Source organism: Misgurnus anguillicaudatus, chromosome 8 (genome assembly GCF_027580225.2).
Source record: "Misgurnus anguillicaudatus chromosome 8, ASM2758022v2, whole genome shotgun sequence".
NCBI classification, from domain to species: Eukaryota; Metazoa; Chordata; class Actinopteri; order Cypriniformes; family Cobitidae; genus Misgurnus; species Misgurnus anguillicaudatus.
The window spans coordinates 14,616,984-14,631,922 of record NC_073344.2 but is presented as its reverse complement, the minus strand read 5'-3'; the positions used below and the strand labels follow the sequence as shown (position 1 = coordinate 14,631,922).

The 14,939-nt window shown below is 36.6% G+C and overlaps 1 protein-coding gene across 2 annotated transcripts; it reads left to right on the top strand.

Annotated features, from left to right (window-relative positions):
* The first annotated feature begins 3 nt into the window (after positions 1-3).
* On the top strand, positions 4-12,939 carry slc2a11a (solute carrier family 2 member 11a). Of its 2 annotated transcripts, XM_055214044.2 has the most exons (12): positions 4-1,054; positions 1,326-1,424; positions 1,540-1,700; positions 3,317-3,441; positions 3,538-3,667; positions 3,796-3,944; positions 4,056-4,243; positions 4,847-4,957; positions 6,416-6,517; positions 7,957-8,032; positions 8,121-8,248; positions 10,231-12,937. In XM_055214044.2, the coding sequence occupies exons 1-12, from the start codon at positions 1,037-1,039 to the stop codon at positions 10,447-10,449; spliced, it is 1,506 nt and encodes a 501-aa protein (XP_055070019.2). In that variant the 5' UTR covers positions 4-1,036; the 3' UTR covers positions 10,450-12,937. The 2 variants fall into 2 exon arrangements, with proteins under 2 accessions (XP_055070019.2, XP_055070020.2); XM_055214045.2 differs by lacking the exon at positions 4-1,054 and having other exon boundaries at positions 3,321-3,441; positions 10,231-12,939.
* The last annotated feature ends 2,000 nt before the right edge of the window (positions 12,940-14,939 follow it).

Below are 14,939 nucleotides of genomic sequence, written 5' to 3'. Positions count from 1 at the left end.
GTCAATTGTTCTGATAGAAGTAACGTTAGTGGAGTCCTGGTAGAGATTACACTCATTTTATTCTGGCTTTTAAATTTGCCTTTATGTGACGTGACTCTTTCCAGTATACTCCCACAGCCAGGTATATTATGTCATGGTCAAAGTTTTTCCATGGGATTAGATTGCACTGAAGGGCAAATTTAGTTAAGATACATAACTTTATCTATAAACACTTCTTTGTTGCGCAGAAATAAGTGGATGTATTTAGATTAACTAGAACCTGCTCCATAAAGTAGATCTGATTTTTTTATATTTACAATAAAAAAGCATTTCCTCACCTAAAATTTGCTTACTTCTCTTCTTACAACGTAATGTCGCCCTCTAGTGGGAATGCATAGGGTCAATATTATTTCAAGTAATGTGCATTTGAGTATCCCGTTTATGCTAGTCTTGGTTTAGAGACAGTTATAAGACAAATTGTACCACTACTGCTTACATTTATTATTGGTCATCTTTACTTTAGTAAAAAAAAATTTTTTGACCGTGCTTCTGATTTTCCATTTCTGTTCTGTTTAAAGTAGACTATATTTTTTCAGTAAACTTCACCATTTAAATGCTTTTTGTCGCAGTACGCGCAAAATGTCGATAGATGGAGTTGATACAAGCGTTAACTCCTTTAGCCCTCATTTTTGTACAATCCTTTCTTGTAAATGAACTTTATAACATACCGACATATACGTTCTGTAAAAACAAGGTGATTGCAATCCAACACGGATTTCTAAAGATGTGAGTTTTTCTATCAAGAAGTTTGTTTCAACATTGCTTATTTGGTCAAGAAGGTGGTTGGGTAAATCCTCGCACTTCACTCACAGTTAAAAATAATGAAGTAAGTTACTGATTACTGTCGCATTTGAGCGCTCGTTTCTCTGACCACAGCTTTTCTAGCTGTCTCTATCAGATCATGACGTTATAGCCTGCCGACTCTATTTCGCTTTCCGTGAATTTAAGTTTATGTATAGCAATTTTTCTCGAAGCAAAATAGAGCACACAGAAAAATATGTCTTCGAAGGAAAAGGTAAGCATGTTCATGTACTCTTTTTACTACAGTCCAATAATATTTACTTAGGTAGTTTCTTTAACACTTACACAGACTTTTTTGAACTACTGAAATAAAGTGTAAATTTCCCATGCCTTATAAGTGCAGTAAGACACCGTCTTTTTTATACACTTGTAGGCTATAATTACAAATATTTCCCCACATAATCTTCAGTTTATTTCAGATATGTATCGTTGAAGTGCATCGCATGCTTGTTAACATCAGGATTGATATTTATTTGTCTAAGCAGGGTCATATACGCACTTTGGCATTAATGGTGACCTCTGCAGCTATAGGGGGAACATTACAATATGGATACAACCTGGCCATTATGAACGCACCGACTGTTGTAAGAGAAAGACTATGCATGAAGCAGACATAAAATAATTGCATGTATTTTTCAGTTGTTTTCAATGTCTGTGTATGTGTGATGGCCGGTTTTCATTCTGTTTCCATTCCTGCAGTTCATTCAGAACTTCATTAATGAGACATTTCAAGTGCGTTGGGGAATACAGCTGGAGGTGTTTGAGGTCACGCTTATATGGACTGTTATAGTCTCCATCTTCTCATTAGGAGGTTTAATAGGGGCCCTGGTGGCCGGGCCAATGTCTATCCGTTTTGGGAGGTACACATGTTATAGTTCATGTTTAATAATACACAGTATTCTGTGCTTGCAGTTTAATATAAGTTTGTTTTAACTCTTGTGCATTGTTCAAATTCATTACCCATTTGTGTTGTTCGTGGATGAAAACATCCACTAAATTTAAGCCAATGTTGAAATTTGAAATCACCTAAACGAACATGCCCCTACCCCAATCTGGACCTTCATTTGATAGACCCACCGCACACAACCCAGGCAACGATGTGGGTTAGTAGACACGCCCCCTTATTGCTGATTGGCTACAAGTGTATTTTGGTAGTCGGACGACTACCTTTTTCAAAGTGTCAAAAATCACCCACCCCGCCTTTAAATGGCTGTAAAAATGTATCAAATAATTTTTTTTCAACATTTTTTGCATAAATCTGTTAATCAACCTCCGTACTGATCAAAACTAGCAAATGTTTACAAAAAAAAATCATAATTTTAACTCTTTAATTGTCAAGTTCAAAAGTGATGTCGCGATTTACAGAAAAAAACCACACACAAAATGACCTATTTTTGATATAAAAAGTGATTGTGGACTGGATTTTTTTTACCTTTTTCACAGTGTTGGGCATGTCAAAGATTATTAAAAACATTGGCTTTGATGTATTTTTAGTTTTTGTGCAGCATCAGATTATATTTTTCCTCCCTTATTTACTGTTTTTACCCCCATTGACTTCCATTATAACAAACGTTTTTGATTGCAAAGCCATGACACTATTAATGGTGCCACATAGTGATCAACAGTAAAAATGACAAATTTTACCTCTTTGCAAAAGGAAAAACCACCAACAATCAAGAATGCATGATTATATGTTGTCATGGCTTTGCAATCAAAAAATGTCTTATGGGGCAAAAACAACCACGAACAGTGAATGAGGGAGAGAAAATTGGGTCTGGTGCTGCACGGGAACGAGACGTGCATCAGAGCCAATGTTTTTACTAGTATTTGGCATTCCAAAGACTGTGAAAAAGGTTTTTAAAAAATCCAATCCACAATCACTTTTAATATTGAAAATCGGTCAATCAGTGACAATCAGCAATTAAAGAGTTAAAATCATGGAATTTTTGTAAACATTTGGTAGTTTTGATCAATACTGAGATTGATTAACAGATTTGTGCAAAAAAAAAAAAAAATATTCATCTGATAAATTTTTACAGCCGTTTAATTTAATGGATGTTTTCATCCACGAACAACACGGAAGGGTAGTAAATTTGCCCCCAGTGTATTGTTGAGTTTTTAAAAAATTAAAAGCATTTTCTCAAAATATGTGTCAATATAAGATTTGTCACCAAAAATCATTCCATTTGCTGAAACACAGAGAAAGTTATGTCCAAATTAAGACAAAAAAAAAAACAAAAACAGTGGATGAAAACATCCCCAACAACACTTAAGGGTTAAATTATACATTTAATATACATTGAATCCATGAAACACTTATACTGATAATTGTTTAACTTTTATTGTCACTTAGGATAAAAGCGTCTACCAATGCATTAAATGTAAATTAGGTTTAGATTAAACCATGTTTTAACCTATATGATTTGGATGAATAGTACTTCTTTATGGTTAAACCTATTCCTCTCTTGCTGTCAAGGAAGAAGACTTTGTTGCTGAATAACGTCTTCTTATTGTCAAGTTCACTTCTAGCATTGCTGAGCCGAACAGCAAAGTCTTTTGAGATGATTATTGTCTCCAGAATTTTGGTTGGCATAAATGCAGGTAAATACAGTATATTATCAAGGAAGAAGTATAGATGCTTATTTAAATAGTTCACCATCTAATTGAATTGAAATCATTTTCTATATTTATACGCAGGTATCAGTATGAATGTACAACCCATGTATTTTGGTGAAAGTGCACCGAAGCATTTAAGAGGCGCTGTATCTCTGTCCTCAGCTGTATTTACTTCATTTGGTGTGGTGTTGGGACAGGTCGTGGGTCTAAGGTATGCCTAATGCACTCTCAAAAGTATTATGTTCCTCAGAAGAAAAAAAGTCATGAGGGTTTTGTAACATGAAACAAAAATTTTAGGGAAAATAAAACGCATTGATCCAGATGTTTGTCTTTGATTAGGGAGTTGTTAGGTAGTGAGCCATGTTGGCAGTACTTACTGGCCAGTAACGCTATCCCGGGCATCCTTCAACTTCTCACCTTGCCCTGGTTTCCAGAGAGTCCCCGCTACCTCCTCATTGACCGTGGGGACAAAGAGGCCTGCTTACAGGGTATGAGAGCTTGAGTTACTTTCTATGCATCGTGCCATAGAGACAAGAATGAGACGTATCATTGCTTTTTGAAAACTGCATCATTTTAACTATTCAAAGTCTGTCCCACAGCACTTCGCAGTCTTCGAGGCTGTGATGTGAATAAAGCAGAGCTGGATGAAATTCTGGAGGAACAGAATGAAACCAAAGGAGAGAGAGCCAAACGGCCATGGGAGCTCTTCAGTGACCGCAGCATTCGCTGGCAGCTCATCTCTGTAGCGGTCATTAGCAGTGCCATGCAGCTGTGCGGTAATGATTCGGTGAGACCAATCCATTGCCTTTAAATTGTATTGAATATGTAAATGCTCCCCTTGAGGTTAAGGTAAAGAAACGTGAGAATATCCCTAAAGTGACTTGTTTGGATGATATAGATCATCGAATAATTTGCTGGTTATTGTAAAGCGAGGCAAAAGACAAGAATTTTGAAACTGGATCTCTATTGTGTTGCTTCACACAGCAGGTTAGCAAAATGAGTGATTATGGTGCAGATGGTAATATTTAAAAGACATCTTACAAGTTATTTTGGCAATGTATAACCAAATTCAAGTTTATTTTGGCAAGAAGTGCATTACTGTAATGTTTTCTTGCATTTTTATACATAAATGCCACTGATTCGTTGAAATGGCCTTTGCTTGTACACCTTAAATATTTTTTTTTACTTTTAATGAGGGACTAAAGCAGACCCATTAGTTTTCGGAGAAATGTGGGGTTAATTGTTACATGTTAGGATAACCCTGCATACAGCTTTGGGATAATCTCTCCTGTACCCAACACTTCTTACATAACCGATACTGGCTCAGAAGGTTTTTGTAGACTTGAGACATTCTGAAGATTAACAGCATTTCTTTTTTCTCATTGCTCAGATTTACTTCTATGCATCATATGTGTTCCAAGAAGCAGGTATATCTCCAGGTCTTATCCAATATGTGACAATCGGCACGGGAATGTGTGAATTCAGCGCTTGTATTTTGTGTGTGAGTGTTCAAATAATATGTTATCCCATAATCACAGACAATCCACATATGATACAACACGAGTAGATTTATTCATAAAAATGTTAGGCTGGTTAACAAAGGATAACTTTTTAAAGGACCTAAATTGCCACTTTAATAAGTATGACTTACTGTGTTTTTCAAATGTGACCCTGGACAACACAACCAGTCAAAATTGTATTTTATTGAGATTCATACACCGTCTAGCGAATGAATAAGCTTTCCATTAATGTGTGGTTTGTTAGGATAGGCCAATATTTGGCTGAGATATTTGAATATCTGGAATCTGAAAATCAAAATTTTAATAAAATTGCCTTTAAAGTTGTCCCAATAAAATCCTTAGCAACACATATTACAAATTATAAATACATTTTTGATATATTTACGGTATATATAGGAAATTTACAAAATATCTTCATGGAACATAATCTTTACTTAAAGGAATATTCAATTTTCTTAAAAGAAAAATCCAGATAATTTTACCATGTCATCCAAAATGTTGATGCCTTTCTTTGTTCGGTCGAGAAGAAATTGTGTTTTTTGAGGAAAACATTGCAGGATTTTTCTCATTTTAATGGACACCAACACTTGACACTTAGCTCGACACGTAGCGGTTTTTTCAAATGACTATAAACGATCCCAAACGAGGCATAAGGGTCTTATCTAGTGAAAAGATTGTCATTTTTGACAAGAAAAACAAAAAACATGCTCTTCCAAACGACAAATTTTCGTCTAGGTCCGGTCCAGCGCGACCTAACGTAAATGTGTAGTAACGTAGGGATGTCACGTGCTACATATATAAAACGCAAATTTGCAGACCATTGTAAACAATAAACTGACACAAAGACATTAATTAGTATCAGTTGACATACAACAACGTGAAACGGTCATCTTTCTCCACACTTGTAAACACAGGGGCGGAGTTTCGCCTTCGTCCTCTGTGACCTCTTGACGTCATGACGTATTGCGTGGGGTCGCGCTGGCGCATCACGACTGGATCTAGATGAGAAGTTGTGGTTTAGGGGTTGATATTTTTTGTTTTTCTTGTCAAAGATGACAGTCGTTTCGCTAGATAAGACCCTTATGCTTCGTTTGGGATCGTTTATAGTCATTTGAAACTCCGTTGAAAAAAAACTGTTATGTGTTGAGTTAAGTATTAAATGTTGGGCTCTATTAAAGTCCATTAAAATGAGAAAAATCCTGCAATGTTTTCCTCAAAAAACTGGACTGAACAAAGAAAGACATCAACATTTTGGATGACATGGTGGTGAGTAAATTATCTGGATTTTTCTTTTAAGAAAATGGAATATTCCTTTAATATCCATAAAAGAATTGTTAATTTTTACCCATACAGTGTTGGTTATTGCTACCCGTGCTACTTATGACTGGTCCAGGGTCAGAAATACAAAATTATCATCATGAAATTTTATGTGTGTTCAGAACTTGTTGATAGAAAGGCTGGGTAGAAAGATGATGTTGATGGGCGGCTATGTTCTCATGACAGGCTGTGCTATAATCTTCACCGTGGCTCTTTCACTGGAGGTACAGTATGTGTTTGTTTTTCCTGTCTTAGCACACACATTTACACGTAAGCTAATGTTTAAACAAAGGTAAATGTTCGAAATAAGCTGCATTAAAAAAGTGTATTCTCTGTTATGTGTTCTTATGACCTCGGTGCGGCTATGTGTAATGTGTAACCTCAAAGTGGACACAACAATGTCTAACTATATACAGTACAGTTACCTAGTGTTCAAATGATTTTACGTCATCATTGGCTAACTACACTCACCTAAAGGATTATTAGGAACACCATACTAATAATGTGTTTCTGTGTTTGACCCCCTTTCGCCTTCAGAACTGCCTTAATTCTACTTGGCATTGATTCAACAAGGTGCTGAAAGCATTCTTTAGAAATGTTGGCTCATATTGATAGGATAGCATCTTGCAGTTGATGGAGATTTGTGGGATGCACAGCCAGGGCACGAAGCTCCCGTTCCACCACATCTCAAAGATGCTCTATTGGGTTGAGATCTGGTGACTGTGGGGGCCATTTTAGTACAGTGAACTCATTGTCATGTTCAAGAAACCAATTTGAAATGATTCGAGCTTTGTGACACGGTGCATTATCCTGCTGGAAGTAGCCATCAGAGGATGGGTACACGGTGGTCATAAAGGGATGGACATGGTCAGAAACAATGCTCAGGTAGGCCATGGCATTTAAATGATGCCTAATTGGCACTAAGGGGCTTAAAGTGTGCCAAGAAAACATCCCCCACACCATTACACCACCACCAGCAGCCTGCACAGTGGTAACAAGGCATGATGGATCCATGTTCTCATTCTGTTTACGCCAAATTCTGACTCTCTGAATGTCTTAACAGAAATCAAGACTCATCAGACCAAGCAACATTTTTCCAGTCTTCAACTGTCCAATTTTGGTGAGCTCGTGCAAATTGTAGCCTCTTTTTCCTATTTATAGTGGAGATGAGTGGTACAAAGTTGCTTCTATTAGTTTGAATCAGTCGGCCCATTCTCCTCTGACCTCTAGCATCAACAAGACATTTTTGCCCACAGGATTGCCGCATACTGGATGTTTTTCCATTTTCACAACATTTTTTATAAACCCTTGAAATGGTAGTGCATGAAAATCCCAGTTACTGAGCAGATTGTGAAATACTCAGATCGGCCCGTCTGGCACCAACAACCATGCCATGCTCAAAATTGCTTAAATCACCTTTCTTGCCCATTCTGACATTCAGTTTGGAGTTTAGGAGATTGTCTTGACCAGGACCACACCCCTAAATGCATTGAAGCAACTGCCATGTGATTGGTTGATTAGATAATTGCATTAATGAGAAATTGAACAGGTGTTCCTAATAATCCTTTAGGTGAGTGTACACTATAACAGTATTATTCCTTAGTAAAGTATTGAGTTGCCAATACAATTCAGTAAGTGTTGTGTTTCATCTTTCGTCCAAAAGCATATGTATAACTGGATGTCTTACCTAAGCATGGCTTGCGTCTTCACTTATATTCTCAGCTTTGGAATGGGACCAGGTGAATTATTTTAACATTATCATCATATCAGTTATTTTTCTTCTGCTTTTTATACAAGTTATAAATATATGTTTGAATTTTTTGGTAGCTGGCGTGACTGTAATCCTCCCAACGGAACTGTTTAACCAGACAGCACGTCCTGCTGCTTACATGATCTTTGGGTCTTTATTGTGGCTGAACCTCTTTGTTGTTGGGATGGTCTTTCCTTTTCTTGTGGTGAGGGTATAACATACATAAATGCTGTTATGGTGTGAAACATACATTACAAGAATATGTTTATGGATTCTTAGGGATGCCTGGTTTCAAACCCACAACTTTTTGAGCTGCTATGCTCTACCACTAAGCTATATAGGGGACAAGAGAAATTAACTAAAAACAAACAACACAAACAATATGCCATGCATTATACAGCAGGGAAAATAAGTATTTGACACATTAGCATTTTTATCAGTAAGGGGATTTCTAAGTGGGCTAACACACAATTTTCACCAGATGTAGCCATCAAGCCAAATATTGAATTCATACAAAGAAATCAGAACATTTAAGTATACAAGTTAGGTCATAATAAATAAAGTGAAATGATACAGGGAATAAGTATTGAACACACTTTATTTAATACTTTGTAGAAAAGCCTTTGTTGGTGATTACAGCTTCTAGACGCCTCTTGTATGGATAGACCAGTCGTCTGCATTGCTCAGGAGTGATTCTGGCCCATTCTTCCACACAAATGATCTTTAAATCTTGAAGGTTTCTTTGGGCCTTTTTTATGAACTTTGATCTTCAGTTCTCTCCATAGATTTTTTTATGGATTTAGGTCAGGTGATTGACCACTTCATTGTTTTCTTGGCATTGTGTTTGGGATCATTGTCTTGCTGAAATGTCTACCATCTTTTCATTTTCAGCTTTCTGGTAGATGGCAGCAGATTTTTATCCAGAATGTCCCGGTACATTTCTCCACTCATCCTGCCTTCATTAATACGAAGTCTGCCAGTACCCCTTGCTGAAAAGCAGCCCCAAACCATTATGCTTCCACCCCCATACTTAACGGTTGATATGGTGTTCTTGGGGTGGTGGGCAGTGCCATTTCCTCTCCAAACATGGTGTGTAGAATCGCTGCCAAAAAGTTCAATTTTGCTTTCATCTGACCATACTATAGTCTCCCAATAATCCACAGGCTGCTCCAAATGCTCTTTTGCAAACTTTAACCGAGCCTCAACATGCTTTTTGTTCAGGAATGGAGTCTTGCGTGGTGAGTGTGCATGGATATCATGGCGGCTCAGTGCATTGCTTATAGTTTTCTTTGAAACAACAGTACCTGCTGATGCAAGGTCTTCCTGAGGCTCTTGGAGAACTCTCCTGATTATTCCTTGGACTCCTCGGACAGAGATCTTACGCAGAGCACCTGATCGTGGCCGGTTTATGGTGAAGTGATGCTCTTTCCATTTCCGGATAATGGCCCTCACAGTGCTTACAGGAACATTCAGCATTCTGGAAATCCGCCTATAACCATTCCCATCAAAATGCTTTTCAACAATAAGATTACAAAGATCTTTAAAGAGTTTTACCCATCATGAAGTCTTTTCTGTGTGCCTCCTGCGTAATGAGAAGCCTTTATAGGCCATCAATTAGGACTAAAGCAGCAGATATCAATTAGTACTAATATGGTGCAGGTTTTCTCTCTCAATACTGACAGATTTCAGGTGATATCCTGGCTTTCTATGCCATTTAGCACCTTGTTCACTTCATGTGTTCAATACTTATCCCCTGTGTCATTTCACTTTATTTATTATGACTCAACTTGTATACTTAAATGTTCTGATTTCTTTGTTTGAATTCAATATTTGGCTTGAAATTTTGTCAATAGCCCACTTAGAAATCCCCTTACTGATAAAAATGCTGATGTGTCAAATACTTATTTTCCCCGCTGTATCTCTGAGAGGGTTTAGATTAATGCAGGACTAGGCCTTAGTTATATTAGGACATTTAAGTAAACAAACCTTATAAATAACAATACTTCTTTGTGAGACAAAACAATGGGACCGATATATGAGGCAATGAGGCAAAAATCCATTAACAGCCTGTAAATAATGCTCATACAAGTAAACATGTCAGATGCACTTAGAGGGTTTTGCATCTGAAGCTCTTTATATGCTGTGATGTACTATCCCTTTGTGTAAAATATCCCTTTGTTGTTACAGAATGGTTTGGGCCAGTATTGCTTTGTTCCTTTTGGAGCCGTGTGCATTCTGTCTGCTGTGTATATTCTGATGGTACTACCAGAAACCAAAGGAAAGACCCTACCAATGATCACACGAGAGTTTTACCATCTTAACTACCGTGGAGAGGATAAGATGCATCCAGAGAGAAAACAAGCCCATTATCAACTAGGGGAAATATATTATTCAACTCCTTTATAAATCATGCTTTCTAGTTTGTTAAATATTCACATTAAAAAATTTTTATTAGAAAATGAATCTTTTAAAGCGTACATATCATGAAAATCTGTCTTTTTCCATGTTTTAGTGCAAAAATTGGGTCACCAGTGCTTCTATAAACCTGAAAATGTGAAAAAGAACAATCCATAAACAATTCTCTGCAAGCATTTGACAAAATGTTAATTGAAATTTGGCTCCCCTTGTGATGTCAAAAGGGGATCATTTTATAATATTACCGCCCCTTTATCTGCACTATCCAACCACGGCACTGCCATTTAATGCAAAGAGAGAGAAAATAATTGACAGCACAATTGAGTTTCAATTTCAACAAACCACCATTATGGCGATCAGAAACGTTACCAAACAGCCAAAAAACAAAAATATTTATTGTTTGGCATCGTTTTAGGAGTGTATACAAAACTTTATACTTTCCATTATTTAAAGAAAGCTTAAAATGCAAAGTTAAAAACAAAGCCATTGTGTTGCTTTATCTGAACCTTTGATACAGGAGATCAGTTCAGATAATAGCTAAGCTGATTTTGGCACGATCCTTGAGGTTGTGCAGTTATAAGATACTTCAGCATGTTTCTCCTGTAGGTCAATGTGACTCAGCAACACTCCTCTGGTTTACCCCTGTAGCTTTTCTATGGCAACCAACAGTATTATCTCTGAAAGCACATAATACAGGCTGCTTTCTAACAGATCAAGACTCCACTGTTAAATAGGGTGACCACCCCCCCAACAAACCAAATGTGGGACAATGTGGGATGTTACATTAAGAGATTACCTAAAACTGTGATATAATGTATAATAATATAATGGAGCATTTTAGCTCATAACACTTACAGTACTTCCAGAAAACACCAGCAGACAGATTTTGAAGACCATGACTAAAGTTTTTTTGTTTTTTGTGATATAGTTGTCAATCGTACAATCTTTCAAGGTAACTGAATGCAGACTTATAGTGCGTGTGTGGGCCACATTTTAAACACATGCATAACAATTAAAAACTAACACTGATAAAATTTAATATGCGACATGGGGGACACAGGTTCACAAAGGCTGTGCATTACAACGCAAAAGGGGACAGGTGGTACTGCTAAATCTAGTGTTGCTTATTTCTTAAGTCTGTACAACTGGATAAACATACTTAGAATTTCAAGTCTTAATAATTATGAATAAAACATGTTGAACTGTTAACTGCTCATTAAAAATAAAGTTAATGTAAAGTTAGTACACAGTAGTTGTGAAATTCATACAAAAGCAATATAGACCTACATTATAAATTCTTATGTGCTGATGACAACCAGATACTTTTGCATTGGTTACTTTTTGCATTTCTTGGTTTAAAAACTAGTAATTCATTATTATGATACAGTATGGTCTAGATTCTCATTGGTAATAATTACCTCAATCCTGTGGTTATAAAAGTTGCTTAGACTTCGGACCATGGTGTTAAGGGAAACGAGAGGATGTCAATTTTTTATGTTTTAGATATTTTAATGATTTACAGCAGATTTACACACATTTCTGTTAAAAATGATTCAAAATAAATGTTTCATATGACTAATATTTAGTGTGACCCTTTGCATCAGGGTGGCCTGTTGCAGTTTGCTTGTTTTACTTAAACTGCTAAAAATGTAATATAACAATGCACATAATGGTAAATACAGAGGGGTCTACTTGAAACTTAATTGGCTACTGTTGTATGCATGCTCAAATACATTTAAATTTATACTGTATATGTAAAAAATACAGTTTTAGTCAACATTTGTAACATTTAGAGAAATGTATATTGTTTGTGTCTGATGCCATTGAAGCTGGGTCATTACTTTGTAATGGTATTGAATGTTCCTAAAGGTTACATCAGATTGTCTGTGGGAACTTCATAATAGCAGTAGTCCACTATTGTCTATTTTATTATTCATGCTTGCTTTGAAAGCCACCTTTTTTCAAAAATAGCTTGTGTACTGCTTTGATCCTTTCCCATCAGAGCCGTCATGCCCATTCAAACTTAGATTTTTGAGCCAAGTGGATTTTGCATGCATCCTAAATATCAATGAAGCATCTTTTCATCTGTTACTTTGTTTAATAGACAAAATATGACCAGTTCTGCACTTTACTCTAGCATTTTCGCTGTTTTAATCACGTGTTTCATTATGGACGCAATGAATTTAATGAATTAAACAAATCCAGATGCAAAACAACAGGCATCATTGTGCATGGTCGCAACATTTTCAAAATGCAGCAGCTACTGCAATGTTCAATTTACTCTGTGTACAAAGATGATGGTTTAAAGTCCATTTCTTTATGTATAAATCTAAGAAATGTATTATGTGCACTGACTCTGAGGTAAAAAATATGATGCAAAAATGCGTTCATCTAATAATTTAATATAAATATGTTTTATAGGCTAGTTTTTTTAAGTTGCATGTTTTCAATGCAATTAAATTAAAATGTAAAAATAAACGACAGCATTACATTAAGATCTAGTTACACGCCCCTAAAGGATTATTAGGAACACTTGTTCAATTTCTCATTAATGCAATTGTTCCTAATAATTCCTAATAATCCTTTAGGGGCGTGTAACTAGATCTTAATGTAATGCTGTCGTTTATGTTAACCAATCAACCAATCATATGCTTCAATGCATTAAGGGGTGTGGTCCTGGTCAAGACAATCTCCTGAACTTCAAACTGAATGTCAGAATGGGAAAGAAAGGTGATTTAAGCAATTTTTAGCTTGTTTGTTGGTGCCAGACGGGCTGGTCTGAGTATTTCACAATCTGCTCAGTTACTGGGGTTTTCATGCACAACCATTTCTAGGGTTTACAAAGAATGGTGTGAAAAGGGAAAAAATTCAGTATGCGGCTGTAAGACAATTTCCTGAATAAATATAGCACCTCCCCAAAGGATACTGCATGGGGGCAAAGTGAGTGCTCGGGAAAGCAACTCTCTACGATTCACAGTGGACTTCCCACTGAGAAACATTTGGGTTTCAAAGACACACCTTTAGGGTGTCATACCTTTGTATTCTTATTGTCTCAAAGCAAACTGTATATGAAATGCTACATGCACAAAGAATCTAAAATATGTATCTTATTTGTTTTTCATTGAAATATCTCATTGCAAGTGGTTACAATGGTCTCACCCATATAACAACAGAGTACAATGTTAAAGTATATGTGAAACTTCATTCAATGTTAATAGACACCTCCCATTCCAAGCATAAACCAATCACCCACTGTATACAGATTAAGGACAGCCCTTAGTTCTACAACAACCAATCAGTACCAAATTCCTATATGCTTTGTTCTCTGGTTATTTAAGGAGATGTGTGGAAGATTTAGGCGGACTTTCGATATCTAGAAATGCACCCCCATGATGCTGTATCTTTGATACAGCATCATGTTTCTTTTTATTTTATTTTGAGGAATCTGTAACCAGATCTTCATCTCCTTACCAGGTATGCAATGGTTTTTCGTTGTATTGTTTTGTATTTGAATTGGATATATTAATTGGCTTTGAATTATGTTTTTCCTACCTGGTTAATAAATTGTTATGTTTGGATTTATTCTGCGGCTACGAAAGTTATTGACATGATTAGTAAATTACGATGTATCCTTGTTTCCGCAACGTCTGAAAATCAGGCTAGTACCGGAACAAAATCCCAGACTAGATGGCATAGTAGTACATCAGCGGAGGATTTTGGAGATCCGACTAGCACTTGGCGCTAGTTTAAGTTAAATTAGATGCGTGGAGGCTAATTTCCTGTTTAGAGTAACATGTAAATGTTGTCTGACCACTCTAAATCAGATGAGCCTCAGCCTCTGGTTATTTCAATATTAATCTATCTAAGTTGCATATTAAATTATGACACGATTATACAAAGCTATCATTGGAGAAGACGGTCAGTTTGTTTTATGATAGTGGTCGTGAGCCTCTGGTTAGAAATAAATATTGTAATAATTAAGTTGCACCTCTATGGGGACTAAATAAAGTATGTTCAGAGATGAGCACGCATAAAAGGCGGCCTTCTGAACATATGGTCAAACCTCTAGCAGTGACCAAGCCTGATTCGGTTGTGATCGTGGGCCCGCATGATTATTAAATATTAATAAACGGCCGGTGCGTGAGTCCAAAGCGACATGAGTAGCCGAATGAACGGATGCAATAACAAGTAGGGCTAAACAAGTATAACCAAACATCCACCCAAATTCTGTAACTGTTAAAAGTAAAATCAATCCGATTAATATTAACATTATCTTGGAGTCAGATAATAATACAAAATTGCATAAATGCCAAAACGTCACTTGCAAGCGCCGGAAAAGACTGAACGCGCTATTACCCTTCGTTTGGATTCCGTCGTTGGGCCAAACGGATGGATGGGGCCATTTTTGCCCCTTACACGGCAGTCCTGTGGGCGAAAATGCCTTGTTGATGCCAGAGGTCAGAGAAGAATGTATCCCCCCC

What these genes read in the sequence shown, in the direction of transcription:
- slc2a11a (XM_055214044.2), top strand. An exon ending in GGACAGGTCGTGGGTCTAAG is followed by an intron (nt 3,668 to 3,795) that starts GTATGCCTAATG and finishes GTCTTTGATTAG; the next exon opens with GGAGTTGTTAGGTAGTGAGC. An exon ending in TCAGCGCTTGTATTTTGTGT is followed by an intron (nt 4,958 to 6,415) that starts GTGAGTGTTCAA and finishes ATGTGTGTTCAG; the next exon opens with AACTTGTTGATAGAAAGGCT.